The 17,090-nt window shown below is 40.1% G+C and overlaps 1 protein-coding gene across 1 annotated transcript in view; it reads right to left on the bottom strand.

Moving 5' to 3' along the window:
- Positions 1-17,090, bottom strand: part of LOC101628073 (cytosolic beta-glucosidase) — an 89,366-nt gene that overhangs the window by 41,806 nt on the left and 30,470 nt on the right. Inside the window, exons 3-4 of the mRNA XM_012724085.1 lie at positions 7,125-7,921; positions 6,342-6,465 (exon numbers count right to left, since the gene is read on the bottom strand). Coding sequence (XP_012579539.1) covers positions 6,342-6,465; positions 7,125-7,921 — 921 coding nt within the window. The remainder of the gene's footprint in view (positions 1-6,341; positions 6,466-7,124; positions 7,922-17,090) is intronic.

Consider the following 17,090-nt stretch of genomic DNA (forward strand, 5'->3'; position numbering starts at 1 on the left):
TCAAAGTATCTCTCAAGTTCAATCTAGTTAATTGTCTTATTCAACAAGGACATAATTGAGACAAAACCACAGATGTGGAGCCCAGGAATCAGTTATGACCCCAATTTTTAATGTTTTTTTATTCTTAATATTGCTGGTTTTCTTCTACACGGTGCCAGGTTTGTTATTGAAAAAGATAATGTAGGATGTAGTTAACCAGAAATTGCCCCAATTAGGAGTCTGGAGAAGCTGGCAGAAACAGTATTTACCTCACTATACAGTGATTCACCAGCATAAGTAATGAAGAAGTTATAAATAGGTAAGATAAGAAAACTTGGAGAGGAAGGCTTTAGAACTGGTGATATTAACAGTGTTGAAGATCTAAGTCTAGCAGTATAAATCCAGAAATTCATTTTTGTAGTGCACCCATATCTATCCCCCACCATTGAATTTCCAGGACCTTGACTGAAAAAAATATAAGGTTGATATATTAATTTATAACAGGAATATCCTTTTCCAAGCTTTTGAAAGTTTCTGGTATAGGAATGCTAATTCAGTCACCAAAAATCTCCCATGAGCCAATAACACACCCAAGGGACTCCTGCTTTACAGGGTTATCCCAGTAACCTCTGCAAAGACACTAAAATAAAATCTCTAGCCCTATTACATAGCAGTGCTCTTTCATGCCCAAGATAACTAAAAGACCATGTAGTAATCAGATGATTCTACATGTCAGGAAATAAGAACAAATTTAAGCATATGTTTGAGGACTACTTCACCCACACCCTGGAGAAAACCTGAGAAGTTCACCTTCACTCGGTTCCACTAGCACTCTCATCACCTGAATATCCCAACATTGTTTTTTCTTGGGACATGTTATTTAAAATGAAAGAAAAGAAAAAGTATGATCTGTTCAAATTCCTATTTTCATTTCCTTTGGATTAATATCCAGAAGTAGAATTGTAGGAGCATATGGTAGTTCTATTTTTAACTGAAGAAACTATACTGTTTTCCATAGTGGCTGAAACAATTTACATTTTCACTAATATCCAAGGGTTCCCTTTACTCCAAATCCCTGCCAACACTTGGTATCTCCTGTCCTTTTTAATGATAGACAGAAAAGAGCTACACACTGCATTTATTGTGGTAGTATACACAATAACCAAGACAATTATCAAGCTAAACATCCACTAGCAGGTGAATGAAAAATGGTGGTGCACATATCTACAACATGGAATGTTACTCATCCAAGAAAAAGAAGGAAGCCCAACTCTTTGCAACATGGATAGCCCTTGAGGGCATTCTGTTTTATTAGATAAGTCAAAGACATGAAATGCTGCTTGATAAATACATGAGAGTCTTTATAAATCACACTCATATAAGTAGTAGAATATTGCTCTAAAATATAGTAGAACAGTGGTTACCAGAGGCTAAGAGTGGGAGAATCTAAGAGATGTTGTAAAAGGATACAAATGAAAAACTAGTAAGTTCTAGAGAGCGAATGCAAAACTTATAGACCATAGTGAATAATACTGTTATTATGAACCTTCAAGTTGCCCAAAGACCAGATCTTAATTGTTCCCATTAAAAGAAAGTGTTATGTAATAGTGAACAATATCACTGTAACCCTATTGTAATAGATAAACATATCAAATTATCATGTTGTCAAGTTGTACACTATATGCTTATGCCATATTATATGTCCATTATATTTCTATGGATTGGGAGAACACAAGTGTATTGGAAATCATCATCTCCATAACTTCAAACCCCACAAGTCTGTCCACCAACACCAACAACAATACTTGTGCTCAGATTTGAACTTCATTCCTCCTTGTCCACACTGACCTTGACTCCTCTTTGCTAGATGCTAGCCAATCCAAACAGCAGCAAAAATTTCAAATGACTTCCACATCCTACCCCAAAACCACTTGGACCCAATGCCAAACAAGCATATATCACCTGAGTTGTGAGACGGTTGTGAGGTGAACACCTTCATAGAGGCCAAAGTGATGAAGGTCTCCTTGGAGAAGCAATAAAACAATAATAGATGTGGGGTGGAGATCTACCTTCAGGTATTTGGGTCTCTATTCTGAGCTTGTAATGGGTTTTTAATTGGTTAGTTTTTCGAAAAGGTCAGTGTATTAACCTTTGAGATATTTCCTTAATTCTTAGGATTTTTTTTAATGCACATTTAGAATAACACAGGTGTTTAACACACTTTGTCCAGTTAAATGGGCCTCTGTGATCTGAAATTGGCACAGGCAGGTGGCTGCCAGGTCTGCACTACTTTGGGAAATGGATGCATTTCTCCTTTACTGGCTCTCCATGGGAAGGGGAAGGGGGTAGTTGAAGGAGAACGCTGACAGACAACAGCAGGGCGATTCTGTGCTCAGCGTCTTGTCATGGTGGTATACCCAAGCTGCAAGATTTATAACCTTCTTGTTACAATGCATCAGCTTCAACACTTTCACTGAAGTCTTCAATAACTTTGATGACATCTTGCTGAGGGGTTTTGTCATTAAAAGCCTAAAGCTGGTCATTAACAAACCTTCTCTGCAATCATCTACCGCTGTGCTAACTCAGGCATGGATCTGACTGGAAAGTTGGGCTGCCTCAGAAACTTTCCAGAAGGCTGCACTTTTTTTGTTCTGTGTGGGGTATATGTCTTTAGGAAAAAGAAAAGACAGTTCCCAAGCAGTTAATCATTTATTCCTCATGCTCCATGGACTAACCCTTCTCAGGTAGACACAAATTCAACAAGCACACAGTACCCTACTAGAGGACAGAGAGGGTGCTGGAGCTGAAGAGTCAGCTCCAGTTCTCAGGGGTTCACAGCCCCCCATTAGCCCTCATTTATGGATGCCTTCAAAATGTGCCAGACTGTGTATGTAGACTATTTAGCCATTTGCTTTTTCACCTTTCACCATCCTGTAGAAGATAAAATGTTCGTATTATCCCCATTTTAAAGAATACGTGGCTAAAGTCAGTTTCAGAATTTTCCCAAATGATTGAGCTTGTTAGTGTCATACCAGGGTTCACACACATACCTTGTCTGGTCTTATCAGGCTAGAAAGATGGCAAACACTCCAGGTTGAGTAGAGATTATGAGCCCAATGCAAAGCAGGACATGCCTGATGTTTATGTGTGAGATTATCTGATATTTATCTTTCTCCTCTGGCTCACTTTGGTTAGAATGATCCCTTCTGGTTTCATCCACATTACTGAAAATGGCATGAATTTATCCTTTTTGATCACTGAGTAGTATTCCATCATGCATGTGTAATACCTAGAAATTAACTCAAAAAAATAAAATACTTGGATAAATGACCTAAAACTATGCAGTACATAGCGGGAAAATGGGCAAAGCATCCCACAGCACCTAGCCCTTCTCACAAGAACTTAGGTCCTGATTGGAATGTTGTTTACTGGGGATCACCTGGCCCAGCTGCCCCCATGTCTTCACCACCGTAACGTTTGCTCTACAAGTATCCATTTGTGTGTGTTTACCTGTGAACTTAAACTTGCTTACGGCCCTGGGACAGAAAGGGCCTGAGTCATTTTGGGGAGCATAATAATGATTCCTACCAGGTGAGCAAAGCTTACTCTTCAAGTGAATGTATACAGAAACTCATGGGACAAGGCAATTGTATCCATCCAGTTGCTTCATATTTGTTGCTGCTGCCAATGATTTTATTTTTCACCTAGTCTGGCAACTTCTCCAATGGAAATAATGAGTGGAAGGAGGTCTTTTCTCTTCCATATGCTTCATCCACAAATAGCCAGAGGGTCAATGTCACAAGACCCATCCCTCCCAAAATGAGGGAGGGAGAAAACTGCAGACGTGGGAGGGATCATCTTCTATAATTTAGAGGGGGCAGGGGAGGATTTCTTTTAAGTCTTGGAATGACATTTTTAAAATAACAAGGAAAATAACTTGGGGTGACATATTCATAAGGGTGCCCATTTTGTACTAAATAGTTGTTGCCACTGATTGAGAACCTACTCCATGCCAGAACATCACTAGGGGTGTTTTATGCAACTCATTAGCTAGAATCATTCCAACCTTGCTAGGAAAAGTATTACCCCATTTTGACAGATGAATAAACTGAGGGTTTGAGAGGTTGACCAACTTGCCAGAGGCTGCCCATTGAATAATCTGCAAAACTGGAATGAAGACCTAGTTATGTTATTTCATACTTTTGGTGTCTCCTCTGTGTCTCTTTGTTCTTATCTATATCTACATTAATTAAAACACAACCTACTTAAAGGCATTTAAATAATGCAATGATTAAAAAAGCATTAGCTGCTTTTTGTGTGTGAAATGACATTTCCCTCTCTTTTTTCCCTCCTATCCCAAAAGGAAACAGAAACATTAACTTACTTCTTAGTGCTCAATTAATTGCTGTGGGATTTTACCTGAAGAGATCAGTAAGACTTCCTGGCGGCTGCCATTGATCCGACTGGAGTGTCATTATGTGCCTGTCCGTATGCCTGATGTTGGAGTGGAGGCTTTGCGGCTGGGATCCAGACCATCATCCATCTGATCCCTAGGTTCTGTCTACCTGTCACCTGCAGTGCTTCCCATGAATGTCTTCTTTGGCCTGTTATTATTTTTAATTACTCACAGGGTGCTTTTTACTAGTAAAGTTCTAACCAGTCAAGATCCTCAGTGCTACCTTGGAGGAGACTTAGGAAGTTAATGAGTAAGTTCAGTTCTGCTCCTCTGAGAGAGGCGGGGTCTGGAGTGTTTGAGTTTTGTCCAAGGTCAGAGGACTGCCCACCCCTGCAGAGGCAGCAGGAAGCACTTTCAAAGAATTTATGCAAGACCTCTTTTTAAAGACCCAAGGGTGAGAGAATGGTTCTGTGTGGTGGTGTAAGAGCAAGCTTTTCGTTCTGAAAGTCTTGGACTCAGAGGTCTCATTTTAAAATCTATTTCTTTTTTCCTGTTCTGCCATTTGTAGGTGGGGGTGTTGTATGTTTTCTTTTTGTTGAGTTGTATCAGTACTTCCTAGATTTTCCATATCAATCCTATGTCAGATGTGTATGGTGTGCAAACACTTTCTCCGATTCAGTAGGGTGTCTCTTTGTTTTGGTCACACTGCCTCTTTCATTGTACAGAAGTTTTTCATTTGATATAGTCCAAGTTGTTTATATTCTACTTTGTTTTTCTGGACATGAGTCTGCAAAGATGCTTTTGAGGTTTGTGTTATGGGATGCTTTGTCTATTTTTTTTAATGTATTTTATGATTTGGGAGCATATAACCAAGTCTTTAACCATTTTGTGCGGTACATATGCATAATGGAATACTACTTAGTGATCAAAAAGGATAAATTCTGCCATTGGCAGCATTATGGATGAAACTGGCAAGGATCATTCTAAGCAAAGAGATCCAAAAAAGAGAAAGAGAAATATCAGATAGTCTCACTCATATGTGGAATATAGAAACACAAACAAAAGGTCAGAGAAAACTGAAGAATTAAGGCTATTAGGGTGGGTAGGGGAAGATGAGTAAATTATGGCATGAAGTGGACTACTGTGGAGAATTATCTATGCCTTGGTGGTAAGTGTAGTGAAGTACCATATATCTCAAGAGGTGTGATTCGATGCTTCTAAATTATATACAGTATTATCAACCAATGCTATCACAATAAAAATGAATAAATAAATAAATTTACTAAGCAACAGTATTCCAAGGGGTAAAGAGGAGGAAATATTTGGCATAGAAGTGGTATCACCAGTTAAAGATTATACCTTTACATTTGTTTCCAAGTATGAAAAGCCCTCCATGGTGGATGGGAAGGAGTTACCAGAATAATAATATTGTCCTGGCAAACAATTCTACATGAAAAAGAAAAAACAGACTGTTCTAACTGGGTTGCTTAGCTACAGCTTAAATGAAACATACATTGATCGAGGACTTGTGCCACTTTAAAGTTTATTGCACAAATGCTTAATTTTTGTCCTTTAAACATTCTGTCAACTAATTTCTTGGTAGTTAGGATATTAAAATATGCAAATAAGCACACTGTCGTTGGTCATTGATAATCTTTTTGTAATAACTAATGTTCTCTCCCAACAGCCACAACTCAGTCTATTCATGTCACCTTCACCCAGGAGTCACAAAAAGCTGAAGACAGTCGCTTTTTACTTGATTAAATTTCAGGAGGTTGAAGCTAGGCCAAAATCCTCACCTTCTTCTTTCCTAAATACTCTTCTCCTCTCTCTTAATTACATGGCTTTACACTGATTTGCATGAATTTCAGCTTTTAAAATCATTGGTCTTTGCTGAATGCAAATAGGCACATGGGAAAACTATATTAAGTTTGCACAATTGATCTTTCATCATTTCAAATGGTACCTTTGCACAGTTCCTGAAATGTCTGTCTGAAACACTCCCAGCGCTGAGTGTCATCAAGAGATGCGGGGTCACTCTGGGGAAACCCATTCTCCGTGATGTAAATTACAGGGTTATTATACGTGTCCTGGAAAAAGAGAGCAGAAGTTTTATTCCAAACAGATGTTAAAAAAAAAAAAAAAAAAGCCCATAAAATCAGATGCATTACCCTCTATCTCCTCTAAGCTAAAACCCCAAAACTAGTTTTCATCAAATTGCACTGACCCTATTAACTTAATTTTCCACGCATTGACCTTTTATGGCTAACAATGGAAAAGCAAAACTGTGCAAATGCGCATGAAGACAGTCAAATGACTCTGATGATAATGAACAGTCAGAAATATCTTCCTTCCATCAGCATCTGCTGACTCCTTAACCCGTTGGTCCCACCAGCAGCTACATTCTCTCCATCCCTGCAGGTGGGGTCCCCAAAACTGATAACTTGGATTTTAATTGCAACTACCTAGATGCCACCCCGCATAGCAAACATGCAAAAGTAAGCCAGCATTTCAAAGTTTTATGCCTTTGATTATCACAGTTGTGACACCTACCTGGAAAATATATCTGAGCTACTCCTGTGACCACAAACTAACCTTAGCATCCTAATTTATACCAAATAGTTACCCCTAACAAACTTGAATTCTGATCTTCTCTTTCCAGGCCAGCACATCCATATGCTGTTGGCTGAAGACATACATGCCTGCCTTCCCACCATCCGACGTGGACACAAAGAAATTGTGCACTTACCATGATATATTTCAGTAATTTACGTAGCCCCCATGGCACCACGTGGACCCAATCCATACTTTTCCATGATGGGTCTGTAAGAAATTCCAGCTCCACATCCTGAAGAATTCCTCTTTCTCCCTTTGTGTCTTCCCGGTGCTTAACTAAGCGAGACGTATAATATTGCACAGCAAAGAAGTCTGCGGTGCCTTTGATGGTTCTCTTCTCTTCTTCTGTAAATTCTGGGAGCCTCGAAGATGGGTCACCTTGCTTTTTACTCACAGAGGCAACTTGGGACTTGACAACTTCAGGATAATCACCATCACCAAAGATGGGTTTAGCAAAGAAATCCAGGTGGAAAGCTATGGCTCTTTTAGCAGCTTCCTGGTCAGAGAGTGAGCTGGGATCTGCTGGTTCTGGCCAGCCGGCCAGAAGTGATATGGACACCATCCCCTTTTGTTCTTTTCTGAATAAGGAGTCATAACTGTGCCAGGATCTGGCATGAGCTTTAATCATATTATGAGCTGCCTGATAACCCCCAGTTCCTAAGTGGGGTACACCAGGAGGAAAGAAGCCAAGATCATAGGCCAACAGAGATAGCACATTGGGCTCATTCATGGTGATCCACTGCTTGACTCGATCTCCAAATGTACTGAAGCAGAGTCGAGCATACTGGTCGAATGTTTCAATGATGGATTCTGACAGCCAACCTCCTTGGTCTTCTAAAGCCTGAGGTAAGTCAAAGTGGTAGAGGGTCACTATGGGTGTGACCCCATTTGTTAATAGGTCATCGATTATCTTGTTGTAGTAGTTGACTCCTGCAGGGGGAGAGGGGGGGCGAATGCAAGGAAAATATATTTTTAGTATGTTCTCGATCAATTGGAAAAGGAAGATTCAGACCATTTCTTAGGGAATTTATTCAAAATAAGATTTATGGCTCCCTACATATAATCAATTAAATATTGGGAGGAGAGCTGAGGAAGTCCAAAGAAAACTGGTTGATCAGTAAGTGAGTGTGATGGGATGTCAGGACTGTAGAAAATGAATGTTCTAAAAGGGATCTATTTGGGCAAGTCGCTGTCACTTAATTTTGAGGTGACCACACTTATCAATATATTTTATTTGTTTGCTCACTCTTCTCTTGCCCCCCACTAGAACACTAGTCTCATGATAACATGGGCCTTGTCTATCTACTTTATCTCTGGATTCTTAACTCCTGAAATACTACCAGAAACTTAGTTTATACTCAACATTTATTGAATGAATGAATGGATACCAAAGGTTTTAAATAAAAAGTAAGGAAAATAAATCCCATCACTGCCTTAATGCTTCATTAGATCCATCAGTCTCACAGATCTGGAACCAGACTGAGCATGAACAGGAGCTCAGCTTCTCTCCCAGAACAAGGGTCATAAAGGTTGTTCACTTGGGACCTTCAGGAATACTCGGTAGAGAAGTTTACTCTAAAATTCTGATGTAAACCATAGGAATTCGTAGCCAGTAAGTCTGCCAACACTGCATGCATGAAAGACAGTTCAGGAGAATGATATTAAATGAGATTTGCCTTGGAAAGCAATGCCTAGAAGCTATCAGATCCAACCTCACCAGAATGATTACTTGAAAGAGATGTTCTGAGGTAAGGATCAGATTAGTCCTTAATATGACTTTATGTCTGAGAATAGGGAGGAAAGCTAAATGCAGAAGAGGCTGTCCCCCTTTTAGAGAGAGTAATTTCCAGAAAATGACCAGATGTAGAATATATTCACATGTAGAATTGTGTTTCACTGAGCTTAACTAGCAGTAGGGTCTTTTACCCTGTGTTTAAACTTAGTATCCTCCAATTTTTAAGAAAAAATATTAAGGATTTCTGCATGTATTCATGTGTACAAGCATTCATTCATTCAGTCTGTATTCATAGAAAAACTACTGTGTTCAAATATAAGTAAATGAAACACCATCCTCCCCTAAGGGAGCTTAAATTTAAGTAAGGACTATAGATAAATTATTCAAATATTGCAATATACTATTACTAGTGAAGATAAAATACAGAATGCTATTGAAACATATCATAAGAACCCACACCAATCTCAGGGCATTTGAAAAGCCTTTCCTGAAAGCAACATAACATAGTAGTTTGAAAAAGAAACTATGAAATGAGGTTATCTAAATTCTACCTCAACCCCCGCATCTCAGTGACTGTGGGCATGTCATTTTATCTCTCTGAATTATCTTCCCCCATCTGTCAAAATATGGACAGTAATAGAAACTTACTACAACACATTTTCTGAGAGCCTGAGGTGAAAAATTGAACCTGTTGGCATCGAGCATAGTGCCTTGGCAAGTCCAGGGCTCAGCCCAGCTAGCTATCATACTAGTAGTTATTATTATTGTTGCTGTCCTTATTGACATCCATGCTGATACTCAAAAGAGGAATGTAAGTTACCCATAGAAGGCAAGGAGGGTAGAGTGATCCAGGAAGAGAAAAAAGAGCAAATCAATGTGCATAAGACCAAACAAGACCAATGTGCATAAGACCAGATGTGAACAACCTATATGGTCAGAGCTGGTCAACCAGCATCACACACATTTGGCAGGAACTCAAAGGGCATCAACAAAAAGCTAAGTTTTATAATGGGAAAACAAGATGGATGTCGAGAATGTTCAGGAATGGAATTGGAGGATGTTGACGCAGGAAAAAGGGAAACAGTTTCCCTGGAAGTGGACATCTTGGGCAGTTGGGTTGGGGAATATAGCTGGCATTCTCTGGATGGTCTTGAGTTGGAAGCAGAGAGCAAGAGGGCAAAAAAAAATAAAATAAAATAAACAGAGAAGCTAGCAGCTGTTGACCAAGTGCTGATTATTCTGGGCTCATTGCTGCAGAAATTTGGTATGGCTCCCTGGGCTTCTTATGTGGGCCAGAATTTTACTGAACTATGTGGCCTAACCATTGCTTATTTTTATAGTCATTCTCTTAGGAGAGTTTGTCTCTTTCTGAGACTGCAACTTCAGTAGCAGGTGTACAACTCACCATGAGAGGAATGAGGATGATGAGAGTTAAGCAGAACAAGTACAGGTCAAATTATGCAGCCTCATGTGTTGTCTGTTTATCTGTCTATTTTTATCAAGAGCTCACTTATTTTGCAAACTGGAATATAATGTGAATTATGCATAAGGACTGTATAGTTGGAAGATCCATTTGTATGTCATTACTCGCTTGGTAACAGACTAAGCACCCACCACACGCCCAACAATGTCTAGGACCTAATCCATGAAACAGGTACATTACTTTACAGAGCAAAGGACACTGCCATAAGGTTAAAGATCTTGAGAAGGGCCCTTAGATTCTCCAGACTAGGTCAAGTCAAATGGCTCCACTCTAACTACATGAGTCCTTAGAAATGAAAGAGGAGGACAGATGAGCGGGTTGGAACAATGCAATGTCAGAGTTAAAAGTCAGGAGAAACTCCGGCATAAAAGGATTCAAGACACCACTGCCCGTTTCAGGTTAGAAAATGGGAGCCATGAGCCAAGGGAATGGGGGAACCTGTAGAATCTAAAAATGGTCCTCAGTTAACAGCCATCAGCAAATGAAGGCTTCATTCTACAACACAGGATTCTGCCAGCGACCTCAATGAGACAAGAAACAGACTCTCTGGCCCCTTCAGAAAGGTAGGAAAGCTGGTTTTATCATGGCCTGTCAGACTTCCAACCGGTGCAATTCTAGTAGATTGGAGTTGTTTTAGACACTAAGCTTGTGATAATTTGTCATGGCAGCAAAAGAAAACAATGCACTCATAAAAATTTATAAATCTTTCCCTTTCTCTCTTTTTTTTAATAGAGCTGACATTACCATCGGCATTTGGAAATCTAGACTTCCCCTTTCAGATATCTGCACTGCTCTACACCTACCACAAAAACACCCACAGTGCCCTACCATAACCAACTGCTGTCCCTTCCCTTTATTCTCTGCCTTCCTTCTCCTTTTCTCTCAATGAAAGAACATCCCATTGCTCCATCTCTGCAATTTGTAAAATGAAATAGCTAAAGATGGGCCTTCCCTAGTTAGGACACAGCGCGGCGAGCTGGCCACAGGCACTTCAGTGCGAGTTCAATCCCTGGCCCCAGAGGTGACCCACACAGCGCAGCAGACCTCTCCTGACCTGCCCGCTGCTCCCCTCATCCTGATCTGCCTGTTTTGTTCCTTTCTCTGTCTTTGGTGAAGCCTCTCACCATCGCTATACCTCTGGCTTGTACCTAGTTCTGTATGAATAAATAAGTAAATCTTAAAAAAAAAAAAAAGAGAAAGAAAGAAAGAAATAGCCAAAGATGTTATGGTGCAGTCTTCATGGTGTGGCTGTGTATTGCTGTCCTTCCTAACCAGCACTTTCCTTTGTTTTTAAATATCAAAATAATGTCAGTTTTCATTTATTGTGTTCATATGATAGAACCAGATGACATACATTTGTTTAACTCTAGCCCTAAATCCAAAAGGTAGGTATTTTTCATCCCCCAAAAAACATATAAGAAACTGACAGTCAGAGAAAATAAGTGCTAGATTAAAAGTGACAATGATGTCAAGTAAAACGGACAAAACTGAAGCCTTGTTTGTGTCAACTGCTATGAATGACCCTCCCACGTAACATCCGTCTCTCAGAGGTTTACTGCCAGGACCAGGAACACCATCACTGGTTGACGAGCCTTCGCAATAACCTACTTTGGTTCTGATTCATAGTATCTGATTTTCTCCATTTGAGGAGAAATCAATGATTTGTCTCCTGTAAGCCTCATTAGACATGGCAGAGTCATTAATGATGGCAATCAACGTAATTCAAACAACATGATCATCTGAAGTTGAATTGAGGTAAAAAATTTCAGTAAATTTTTTCTCACTCATCAGCATGGCAGAGCAACAAAGCATTGCATAATTAATATTTAGCATCTCAGAACAGAGCACTTTAATTTGGTTTGCACAGATTTTGCTGTTGTCACGAAAATTTCCCCCGAGGCAGGGGAGTGAGTTTTTCATGAGCAGATCTCCACAGTCAGACAACTCAAATGTAGGGGTCATGGACAAACAACTTGATCTTTCTAGATCATGTTTTTTTCAATTATAGAGGAGGAAAAGGTAGAGTGGCACCTCATGACTATTGAAAATATCAAATGAAATCAAGTGATCAAAGGGTTTCTCATCTTTATCAGAGGTAACTAATTCTCTGGATAAATGTAATATTTTTATGTGATCATGTTAGCTCTCTGGGACTCTCTAAACTTTTGGTCCTCATTCTACATCTGGACATTTAGGACAGGATTGATTTATAAGTATTAAACTTTCCTTATCTTTTTTCAGTTAGTGCCATCTCACCTGTTTTAATTAAGCCTGTTCCTTCTTAACTGCTCTTTGAAAAGATGAATCATATTTGAAGTAAAGGTCTTTTGGACATAGGGAAAAGAAACCCATTAGATTAACTCTCACGTAGAAGTAGCATTGGGGGCACGTGGCTAGTTGATGTGGCATGCAGGGGAGGGGGGTGACGGGCAGGGAGGAAGGCATTCTTGGAAATGATTGAGAGACACCAGTTACATAAAATTGCAACTGGAACAAAAGGGAATTTGACGTAGGCTACGCTACCCATGCTGTCTTATGACAAGGTCCGGGCAATGGGGGACACTCCCGAGAAGATGGAGGCTGCTTGTTTCCCCAGAAGACATACAAAGGGGAGTTCTGGTTCCCAAAAAGACACAGTAAAGGGAGTCTCCATAGCCATGCTTACTGACCTACCTTGTACTTGTTCTTGGCTAATAGCAATTGTACTTGACCATCAAGCAATTCTTGGCCCTCTTTTGTTAGCGGCTTAATTGGACATGGAGAAATGGTTACAAAAATGTTTAACAATTGACAATGATTTCTCAGAAAAGTACCTTAGCATAAATCAAGAGTGTAAATTGTCTTTATAAATATGGATAAAATATGATTAGGATGTACTTCCTCCTGGGACAGTTTGGAACCTGGGAAGGGATTGTTCATAGGAAGACTTAAAGGTTTGCTGCTTTATTTGAGATGTTGACTAGAATGATTGATCATGCTGAAAAAATAGGGACACTGATTGTTTTGGTGGTTTTCTTTCTATGATCAAAAGAACTTCTTTGTAACATGTAACCACAAAAGATTCAGCGTAGCCATGGAAATTAATTGTTAAAGATTTGCTTCAATGCCTGTTCTGGTGTAACCTCACTACCTGGAAAGTGTTTAAATAAAGAACTACTGAAGTCATAGGCAAGAGATACTTGCATCAGCTAGAGTGTTAGTGTCTGCCTCTTTGCTCATTTCGCTGCCGCCGCCTCATCCTTCAAGAAAAGGACCCCTGACCAGCCACCTGTCAGAGCTGGACTTTGACATCTGGCATGGTCTCCAACAGGAATTGATGTTAGGAGCCGAGAAAATCATTGTCTCTCAAAAAGACCTGGTCTCTCCCATTCCAATTTCTCTTAACATATGTACTCCATGTCTTCATGTAAAACCAGTTTTTATTATGCGTCCAATTTGCCCTGGTCTCCAAATAGCCATCTCATCTCACAAAACTACCTCATTGTCTTAGTGCCAACTACCAAACAAATGATTCTCGCAGATACTCAATTCCAAACAACCATAAGAGAGGAAGACAATTGCTCAAGATCATATTTTACAAGGAAGTTATACAAATTATATGTCATAGGGAGCAAAACCTTTTCCTTTCTTAGTCAGCTATGGTCAGGAGCAGAATACAATTATGTATGACAAAGAAATGAGGAAATCTATTAAAGGAGAATTTGGTTGAAACTTGTAGAAAAGGTTTCAATGATCCAGAATCCTCCTGATCGAAATATAGATGTTTCAATAAGTAGACAGAGAAGATATGGTCTATAAATTGGTGGAATACTATACAACTATTAAAAAGGTGAAAGTTGGGCCCTCCCTGGTGGCGCAGCAGGTTAAGCACTGCACTAAGAAGCTGAAACCACTTCTGCATGAGTTCGATTCCCACCTGCCCTGGAGGTGACCACATGGTGTGGCAGACCTCTCCTGACCCGCCCGCTGCTCCCCTCAGCAGTGTACTTCATCCATCTGCCTGTTCTGCTCCCCATTCTGTCTCTGGTGAAGTCTTTCGCCACCCCTGAGTCTCTGGCCTGTACCCCAGTTCTGTATACACAAATAAATAAATCTTTAAAAAAAAAAAAAAAGGTGAAAGCTTTTCACTTAAGACACCTAGTACTGGAGGAAATTGTGCTAAGCAAAGTAGTTCAGAAGGATAAAGACAAACATCAATTGAGTTCACCTATATATGGGGATATAAAAAACACACCAAAACAAACCCTTGACATCTGACATTAGAGCTGAGGCTACCAGGGGGAGGTGTGGGAAATGGGGGGGGGGGCAAAATTAGAGTGGACACATTGGGCTACAATGAAGATTCTGGGTGCTTTGGTGGTGAGTGTGTTGTGGTAACAGGCACTGGGTGTGAACCTATATCTCTAAATAGTATAAAATTTTGGAAACTGAAAATACTTCAATAAAAAACAATTTAACTTGAAAATACTTTACCTGGTGTGCAATTGATTTTGTGTGAATTCCTACCAGATTAAACATAAGATAACTCTGGATTCACTCTCTTCTAGATCCACGTTACCAATTCCTGGCCCAGTACTGTACACTAATACAGGCAGAATACTTGCGTGTGTTCCTATTGCTACTGTAACAACTTACAACAATCATAGTGTCCTCAATCAACACAAATTAATTCTCTTGCCATTCTAGACATTGTAAGTTCAAAATGGTTCTCACTGAGCTAGAAACACGATGTCAGCAGGGTTACATTTATTCTGGGGGCTCTGAAAAAAACTTTCTCTTGCCTTGACCAGCTGCTAGATGCTCCTACATTTCTTGGCTCATGACCCCTTTCTCCATCTTCAAAGCCAGCAGCATTTCATGGTCTCACCTTTCTGTCCTCTACTTGGGTCCTTCGATCTCCTCTTTGTCTCTGAGCCTCTTTCTTCTTTCTCAAAGCCCTCATGTGCTTACACTGCAACCACCGTGATTACTCTAGATATGTCCACATCCCAAGAGACTTAATCAGCTCCACAAAATCCCATTTACCACATAAGATGACATATTCACAGTTTCTAAGAATTACAGTGTGATAGGAGAGGAGAGCATCATTCCACTGATCACACTGCCCAACACAGAATAGATTAATAAATGTTTCTGATTGCACTGAACTATCATTCATGGTGTGTACTCTCATCTTAAAAATGAGAGTGAAAAAGACATTCTACATAAACATTCCTTTTTCCTTTTTATTTCCAATGTTTTAGTCTCCTCCTAATCACCTGAAACTTACATTTGTGGCAGATTTGAGAAGGTACTGAAACAGTTGAGAAATATAGAAATATGTGATTTCAGTTGCCAGCTCAATCTTTTCTTGTTAAACCTTGAAAACCTGACATATGAAAGAGAAAGACTGAGTAACATTTCCATTTTGTAAAACACTCTCCTGGTTTGGAAACAAGATTTCGCAAGTTCCCAGATGTCCTCTAATCAAGCTTTAAAACAGGTAGTCAAACACACATAGGAAGGTTCCTTGGAAGGATACTGACAAGGCTTTTCTGATTCTTCACCTGCTCTTTGAGAAAATGTTTAAGCAGAAGAAACCAGTGATGGCCTTTCTGAGTTAAAACCATTCCAATGACTTCAACAGATCACTGTAAAGAGTGAGCAACACTTATTGAAATTGTGCCTTCTGGATATACTCCCGGCATCCCCTTACTCATGGACACGTTTGTAAGATAATCAGCTGTGGCTTTACAAAAGTTGGGCCAAACATAGAGAGCTCGATACTGGGGGCATGTGACATGAACCTCACGTTGGGATTTGCACAAGCGACTTCCCATGGCCCAGCAATCCACCAAGGGCCAGCTTCTCTGTGGCCCTGCTCCTGAACTGTTGATCGCCAGTGTGCCCATGAACACCCGTATGTGGCAAGCTGGTTTAAAATAGCCCAATATGCTGATTTATCAGTAACAGTCCATAATCATTTATCTGAAGATCCTGTGTGTGAAGTTGTTCAAATTTTGGATTTTTGAAAGGAAGCAGAGCAAATTTATACACTATCCATAAAGGTAACATTCCCAGCAAGCCTGCATCTCTTTGTCATAATTAAAAGATAACAAGTATCCTTTAGTATTTCCACAGTAATGACATATAAATAAATAAAATATATATATCTTCCAATGAGGTGGAGAGGACAGAGATGATAGCAACTTTCATGTCAATTGGGGTCAATATTTTCTGCCAAATTAGTTTAAAACTAAACCTGCCAACATGGTTCACAGTCTCTTGGATTTATAAATTGCATAAGGGACTTGGACTCATTGTATAAGATGATGTGTCTTTTGCTTGTTTTATTTTCCATAGTTTACCATCTAGCTGGGGCTTAGTGAAAACTGAAAATGCCTAGAGTCATGGATTAGCACAATGGGGACAGCTCCTATGATGTAATGCCTCTGTGCATTTCCATCAACAGCAAACAGAGGGCAAGTCATTTGTTTGGTAGGGTGTGAACAGCACTAGACTATAGACAACCGGGTTTGATGTTAAACCTAAGCTGCACCCAACCCAGCCCCGACCCAGGTTACCATGATTCCCTCTGTCTAGAGAAGACCTTCACTCACCAAGCTTTTATCAGCAAATGTAGGAACAGTGCTTGGCGTACTAGTTTGCACATATTATGTGCTCAATAAAAGCCAACCATATGGCCCTCCCTGGTGGCGCAGCGGGTTAAAGCACCGCACTGAGAATCTAAAGCTGCTTCCGCATGAGTTCAATTCCCGCCTGCCCCGGAGGAGACCACATGGCGAGGCAGACCCCTCCTGACCCGCCCGCTGCTCCCCTCAGCAGTGTACTTCGTCGATCTGCCTGTTCTGCTCCCCACTCTGTCTCTGGTGAAGCCTCTC

This window comes from Condylura cristata, unplaced genomic scaffold, assembly GCF_000260355.1.
Source record: "Condylura cristata isolate star-nosed mole 26May11 unplaced genomic scaffold, ConCri1.0 scaffold00012, whole genome shotgun sequence".
Classification (NCBI taxonomy): Eukaryota; Metazoa; Chordata; class Mammalia; order Eulipotyphla; family Talpidae; genus Condylura; species Condylura cristata.